Source organism: Gossypium hirsutum, chromosome D06 (assembly GCF_007990345.1).
Source record: "Gossypium hirsutum isolate 1008001.06 chromosome D06, Gossypium_hirsutum_v2.1, whole genome shotgun sequence".
Taxonomy (NCBI): Eukaryota; Viridiplantae; Streptophyta; class Magnoliopsida; order Malvales; family Malvaceae; genus Gossypium; species Gossypium hirsutum.
The window spans coordinates 23,819,879-23,827,291 of record NC_053442.1 but is presented as its reverse complement, the minus strand read 5'-3'; the positions used below and the strand labels follow the sequence as shown (position 1 = coordinate 23,827,291).

The 7,413-nt window shown below is 32.5% G+C and overlaps 1 protein-coding gene across 2 annotated transcripts; it reads left to right on the top strand.

Annotated features, from left to right (window-relative positions):
- Nucleotides 1-1,594: 1,594 nt before the first annotated feature.
- Nucleotides 1,595-6,747, top strand: LOC107962904 (bifunctional purple acid phosphatase 26). 2 transcript variants are annotated; one of them, XM_016899456.2, is made up of 10 exons: nt 1,595-1,682; nt 2,337-2,580; nt 2,997-3,197; nt 3,423-3,534; nt 3,707-3,933; nt 4,244-4,382; nt 4,647-4,867; nt 5,768-5,889; nt 6,010-6,171; nt 6,279-6,747. In XM_016899456.2, exons 2-10 carry the CDS (start codon nt 2,395-2,397, stop codon nt 6,322-6,324), a joined length of 1,416 nt encoding a protein of 471 aa, XP_016754945.2. In that variant the 5' UTR covers nt 1,595-1,682; nt 2,337-2,394; the 3' UTR covers nt 6,325-6,747. The 2 variants fall into 2 exon arrangements, with proteins under 2 accessions (XP_016754945.2, XP_016754946.2); XM_016899457.2 differs by having other exon boundaries at nt 1,664-1,810.
- Nucleotides 6,748-7,413: the final 666 nt, after the last annotated feature.

Genomic DNA, 7,413 nt, shown 5'->3' with positions numbered 1-7,413 from the left:
TTATCATCCTAACTTTATTTGAAGTTTTCTCGAATCGAGTCGAGTGAGATGGAATTCGAATCGAATCGAATCGAATCGAATATATTTGTTCAAGTTAAATTTTAAAAAATAATTTTGGGTCCTTGTTCCCATCATAATAAAATTTGTCCACCTTAATCAAATTTTTTATTAACTTTCATCACCTCATAATTTATTTATTAATTTTTTATATACTGGTTAGCTTCTTTGCTTACTTAGTTGTTTCAATTATCTTCAGATTCTTGTCACTATGTATTTTGAAATTAAAAAATATATTAAATGTAAAAATATGATTCGTTTAATAAAAAGTTGTTTTAAAAATAAAATGTGAAATTGATATCAATATAAAATTTTAACACGAATATTTTATGGCATAATTAATAATTCAATTTTAATATAAATATTCAATATGACTAAACAATTCAATAATATAAATAATATAAAATGTGAAATTTAATTTAATAATATAAATAGTAGATATAAATAAAATTATTACTATTTATGTTTAGTGATATTTGTTTTTGGATAATATTAATTTTTTATTTGAGAGTAAAGGGTGAGAAGTAAAAGTTTAGGGGGAAAATAAAAAGTTTTGGGAAATAAAAGTTTGAGGGAAAGTAAATAGGGGGAGTAAAATTTTGGAGGGAAAATATTAAAAAAAATTGGATCGGGGGAGGGTTTGGGGTAGATGAGAGGTGGGATGGGAAGGGAATAAAAGTTTTAGGGGAAAAGTGGGAGGGGAGTAAAAGTTTTGGGGGGAAAGTGAGAAAGAGTAAAAGTTTTAAGGGAAAAGTAAAAAGGTTTGGGAGTTTGGGGTAAAAATGTAAAATATTATAGTTTGATATTCAAATTATTCGAATTATTCGAGTTATTCAAATTCGAAAACTCAACTCGATTCGAACTCGAAATTTGAAAAAAAAATTCGAGTTGATTCGAATAACTCTATTAACTCAAATAACTCGATTCGTTTAACTCGAAATTCAAATTTTTTTTAATTTTTTTCGACTCGAATCGAGTATTGCTCACTCCTACTTATCACTAACAGTTTTTAAGGTTTGATTTACTTAGTTGTAATGTCGTTACTGCACAACGACAAAGCTAGCTGCTAACTTACGCTACACAACGTCACTACCTGCTATCTTACGCTTGTAAATTTGTTTGGAATAAAGCGATATCTAGTCACTGAACTTGAGACCATTTTTCACTTTGGTCCTATTTTCTTTATTCCATATTAGTTCTGAAAATTGATAAGTTTTTTTTTAAATTTGGTCCCTAAATTTAGGTTCCATTATCCCAGGAAAAATATGATACATTGAGATTGTGCCACATCATCATCTACATTTTTTAATATTTTCTTGTATTTTTTGGATAATATATATTTTAAAATTTTAGATGCTTTTGTGAATAATCAAAGTTTAGGGATCAAATTGAAAAAATTATCAAGTTTCAGAATTGTAATGGACAAAAAATTAAGGACCAAATTGATAAAACTATCAAATTTAATGACTAAATGTTAATTTATCCCTATTTATTTCAACATTTTAAAAATATTTAATTAGGAAAAACGAAATCTGACAACAAATAGCGCCCTATGAAAACCGTCAACTACCCGCCAGATAAATTCCACTTCCCCTCTTCTCTATACACACACAACATTTTCACAGGTAATTTTCTCACTCAAATAACATTCACTCTTTTCTTTTTTTCATGTAAATGAATAATCCCAACTTGTTATAGCTTTCTTTATTCTCTCTTTTTCTCTGCTATCGTGGTGCTGGTGGCCTGTAAGGAAGTAAGCTTTGCTCTTTTTTATTTATTTATGTATTTTATAAATATTGTTGCTATGTTTTATTTTTTTTTCTTTTTTGCATTTCGAATTCGATTTCTCGATGCCTTTGAAATTCTGGGCATGTTTAATAGATACGGTTCAGCAAAGGTAGCGCACTGGTTTTTGAGTTTCACACCGACTTTGTTTTTACTTTGATCCTAAACTTCCATTTCATTGCTGTGATTCTTTGAAAATGTGTCTAGATCTGAAACCTGCTCTGAAAGTTTTAACTTTTTCCCTGATTTTTTTGTATTGATAAATGTAGTTTAGATGAGAAGTGATATGATAAATTAACAAAATGTTACTAGTGAATCTGTCCGGTACGAGGAACAACTATTGGAATGCAAAATTGGATAGGAGTGGTTTTTTTGGGTTCATTTAGTAGTAACGTAATACGAGTTATTGGAATGTAAAATGTTTTTTTGAACTTATATGTGGTTTTTGTGTTTATATAAATTTTCGAATTTAATTGATTCCTTTTTCTTTTCAGATTGACCAAATTGGTGTTGTTTCAGAACTTGATTCATGAACTCATAACACCGTTGCTGATGGCTTTCGGGCTGTGGTTCACATTGTTTGAGCTTTTACTCAAGTTGTTTCTTATCTTAGCCTTTGTGAAAAAGGGCAGTGCGGGAATTACAAGTACTTTTACTCGTACGAAATGGCAATCTTTTGATATCCCTCTTGACCATAAAGTACTTGCAATTCCTAATGGTTACAATGCTCCGCAACAAGTAAGTAATACACATCAGTAACCCCATTATTGTAGCTATTTATTTCAAATTATTCCTACAAATATTTTCTTTTCCAATCAGTATTAATTGATGATGCAACCATTCATTGCCAATCTCTATCCAAGTCAGATTCATGTTTAGCCAATTAAGATACTGGTTTTTCACATTTATTGGTTGTATGAATGAGGGTTAAATGGATGATTAATGAGGTCTTATCATATGAAAACCACAATAGCTTTGTTTTAAATTCTGTGGAAAAGACAGTCTTTAAGAGAACAATTTTACCAAGTGCATTGAAAAATTTACTCTTTAAGATGATCTCTTACCATTGCTATCTAGTCCAGGCCATTGATTGATCCTCGGAATTACAGCTTTGCTAAGAAATTGTTTTAACTTCATTAAATTTATTGGTGTAGGTGCATATTACTCAAGGTGACTATGATGGAAAAGCTGTAATGATATCATGGGTTACTGCTGATAAACCTGGGTCTTCTAGAGTACAGTATGGCACATCAGAGAAGAAATATGACTTTAAAGCTGATGGCACAGTGGCTAATTACACCTTTTACAACTATAAATCTGGCTATATTCATCACTGTCTTGTTGATGGTCTAGAGGTAAATATCGAACAATGTTATCTATAGCATGAATATTCAAACAGTCATATAATAGTTCTATCTGAAACTGGAGCTGCTGCAATATATGCTAATGAATATAACATCCAGATGATGAGAAGCATATTTCATGTTATGAAGTTGCCACCAATAGATAGATTCAATCTTTTTGCGTATTCATGTGATGTTGCAACTTATACTAAGACCACTAACTTTCTTTTCTTTTAGTATGAGACCAAGTACTATTACAAGATTGGTGAAGGTCATTCATCTCGAGAATTTTGGTTTCAAACTCCTCCAAAGATTGACCCGGATTCTCCTTTTACATTTGGAATTATTGGTAAGATGTCATTAGAATATTAATCTACATAGTAATGAATAATCTTGTTTTTTAAAGTTCAAAGGAAAATATGATTTTTGTATATTCAAGATGGTTTTCTGTGAAACTCCCAAAACAAAATAGACAAGCTGCAAAAACAAATCACTTCCTGAATTGGTTTTGTATCTTATAGGTGATTTGGGTCAAACATATAATTCTCTTTCAACTCTGGAGCATTACATGCAGAGTGGAGGACAGACCGTCTTGTTTCTTGGTGACCTCTCTTATGCTGATAGATACCAATACAATGATGTTGGTATTCGATGGGATTCATGGGGCCGCTTTATTGAGAGAAGTGCCGCTTATCAACCATGGATTTGGTCAGCTGGGAATCATGAGATAGAATACATGCCAGATGTGGTAATTCTTCAATTGTGCATCTTGAATTTGTTATATGTATAGATGTCGATTTCCTTTTGTTTTAACTCATATTTCACCTTGATATATATCATGTGCGATTAATACCTTTTTGGTGTTGTGACTTGTGATCTTCCCTCAGCCCATTCCTGATATTTGAGAAAAAGTAACTGGTTTCTTTACCACTACATTCTATATACTTACTTGAGAATAAAGATATTTGAAACCCTTGTTGAAGTACAGACTAAAATATATAGATCATAGCTTATTTTGTTACTTCGTCACACCTGTGCCTGTTTTTTTTTTTTTACAGGGAGAAGTCCTTCCTTTTAAATCATTCCTTCATAGATTTAGTACACCGCATTTGGCTTCTAGAAGCAATAATCCTCTCTGGTATGCTATCCGACAGGCATCAGCTCATATTATTGTCCTCTCCAGCTATTCACCCCATGGTAAGACATCCTTTTTACCTGGTTTTTCTGTATATATTCCAATAAAAAGATCAGATTTCTGATAATATTTTCCTATATCATTATCTTGTCTACTCCTAAACTTTCGTAATATTGATGTTACACAATTTTCAGCTTATTGAAAAGATAGTTATGAAGACAACTGTCAATGTTGTTTATTCACTTTATTCATTTATCTCTTGATATTTGCTACAATTTTAAAGCATCTAGACTAGATCTGAAACTTTCACCATTTTCTTGGACCAGTGAAATACACTCCTCAATGGCTGTGGCTAAGAGATGAGCTCAAAAGAGTGGATAGAAAGAAGACACCCTGGCTTATTATTCTCATGCATGTCCCCATCTACAATAGTAACCAAGCTCACTTTATGGAGGGTGAAAGTATGCGAGCTGTCTTTGAGCGCTGGTTTGTTCATCATAGAGTTGATTTCATCTTTGCTGGTCATGTCCATGCCTATGAAAGATCGGTATGTACATTCTTCCTTTTTCATGTTGCTTTTTCCCACTGGGGTAAGGATAAGAAAGAATTAGACCATAGAATTGATTGGAATCAGTTACTTACTAGTGACTAATAAGTAATAATTAATCTGTAAAATAAATAAAAAAAGTTTCTCTTGATGCGACCTTTATCAAAAAATTGTTGAAGCCTCATACTTTAGAATAAAATATCATTAGTCTAATTTGCTTACTAATCAGTCATTATTCCTTGTATATGATATCTTCATGGACCTGCAATTTTTGTTCAAATTCCCTAGCCATATTCCTAATATTACATTGGTCATTGCTATTGTCATTTGAACGTCTAAGTAGCCGCCTCTTGTGGTGTAGCCTTTCCAGATCATAAACAGGGGCAGGCCCAGTCCCTCTGGGGAAAAGTGCAACATAAAAGGCAAGACAGTTGGTCAGAATATTGAACGTAAGCCAACTCGAGAATCAGTAGTTTGAAAAATTAACCACCTATTGTGGCCCATAATCACTGAAGAATCAACTTTCATTTGACCCTATGTAATGATTCTCCAGTTTCTTAGCTCAATTATGTCCTCTGAAAAGCTTCAATATCCAACCAACCATGCTGAAAATTGCTTCTTGTTTCTATAAATGGTGTCAATTATCTCATTTCGCTTCCTAATTATCTAATTTGACATCATCAAGCTGCTTATGTTCCATGATTAGAAAGAAATAGAAAGGTAGAGAAATGGATTCCTGAAAAGCTTAGGAATCGGTTTCCACATGACATCTGAACATATTGTTCTGCTAAGGTCTCGGCAGTGGATTTGGGTTGAGTCTTTTCAATTGTGCATTTGCATAAAAAAATATTTGGGTGCAAATATAGATTATCTATAAAGTCTGATGTTATTGATTTGCAGTATCGCATCTCAAATATCCGTTATAATGTATCAAGTGGCTACCGCTATCCTGTGCCTAACAAATCAGCTCCAGTGTACGTAACAGTTGGAGATGGAGGAAATCAGGAAGGTCTTGCTGGAAGGTGAACAAACATCAATCTTTGAATATTTTTGTTTTATGACAATATCATTTGAAAGTATCAAGTGTTAAACTCCTTGCTGTAAGTGCTTATGTGATCCATGTATTTGTAATTCACCATTAGGTTTCGGGACCCACAACCAGAATATTCTGCATTCCGCGAAGCCAGTTATGGTCATTCAACATTGGAGTTAAAGAACCGAACCCATGCATTCTTGAACTGGCACCGAAATGAGGACGGCCAAAAGGTTCATGCTGATTCCGTAATATTCCTCAATCGACACTGGTAAGTATTAGCTTTGTGGAAACATTAGTCCATAAGTCTGTATTTAGTCATCTTAGTTGTAACCCTTAATTCTTGCTCTGATTTAAACCAAACTGGGTTTGTTATAGGGCAAGCAATCTGCGAAGAAGAAGACTCAAGAAGGATGATTTCTGAACTCATTCCATTAAGCTTTGTTCATCCTTTGAGTCCATTATATGGCATTGGCATAATCTGCATATCCCCTAGGGCATGACTGGTCTCATGAAACTCTTCCAGTTTCAAGTTCATGATCCCATCGCTATTGGCTTAGATTTCAAGCAAAGAGACGCAGTCTGAAGGCCTTCGATAGCAGCATTTGTATTACAGAGACAGCAGTTTTACCATCATCTTCATTGAATACTTGGTTAGTCAAATGTATTGTCTTGTAAATGTCAATATTTTTACACTCAAATAATAAAATTAAAATGTAATCTCTGCATCATTTGTTGCAAACAACACAACACTCTTTGTAGCTACACCCACAATGAAATGATTTTATCTTTTTGATGAAATCCTCTTGTGAATTTGCAATGAAAAAGTAACCCTGTGTTTTTTGAATTTAGAAGCTGTTGGTGGTATTATTGTTGGTTTAGGAGAGTCTTGGGAAATTTTCATTTCAAGGTTGGAAATGGAAATGGATATTATATTGTTTACAATGATAACCTAGAAACGGTTGCACCTTAAAGTTCAAGGCTTTTTTATGGTCAACAGTAAGGTTTAAATCCTTATCCCTAATTCTAAAAAGAGTTGTTGATTTTTTGGTCTTCATTGGTTTCCATTAAATTGGGTTGAAGACAAAATTAAAAGGTATTGAATTTCTTTTATCATTCAATCTAATAAATGTTGACAAAGAAAGAATATTAAAATTAATCTCCGAAATCAACCTAAACCATTTCAATTTAATTTGATTACAAGACAGAAAACTTGAATTGAAGTATACAAACCTAATCCAACTCATGTAAATCAATCACAAGCTGATGTAATTTAATGTAGGATGGGTTGTCTTCCCTTCATTAGCAAAGGCATCAAATCAAAGGTTGTCTTTCCATCTCAAATGAATCTATTCACAATCACCTGGTGTTAATTTAGTAGTTCGATTAAAAAAATCGAAAATTCCACCTAATTATCTTGTTTTTCAGTCTGTCTTAATCTAATACAATCAATTTAACATCAGTTAATTTATTCGATTAAATTTTTTTCCAAATATGAAAAATAAAACATCCA

What these genes read in the sequence shown, in the direction of transcription:
- LOC107962904 (XM_016899456.2), top strand. Translation starts at nt 2,395, where the DNA reads ATGGCTTTCGGGCTGTGGTTCACATTGTTTGAGCTTTTACTCAAGTTG. An exon ending in GTTACAATGCTCCGCAACAA is followed by an intron (nt 2,581 to 2,996) that starts GTAAGTAATACA and finishes TTATTGGTGTAG; the next exon opens with GTGCATATTACTCAAGGTGA. An exon ending in CTCCAGCTATTCACCCCATG is followed by an intron (nt 4,383 to 4,646) that starts GTAAGACATCCT and finishes TTCTTGGACCAG; the next exon opens with TGAAATACACTCCTCAATGG.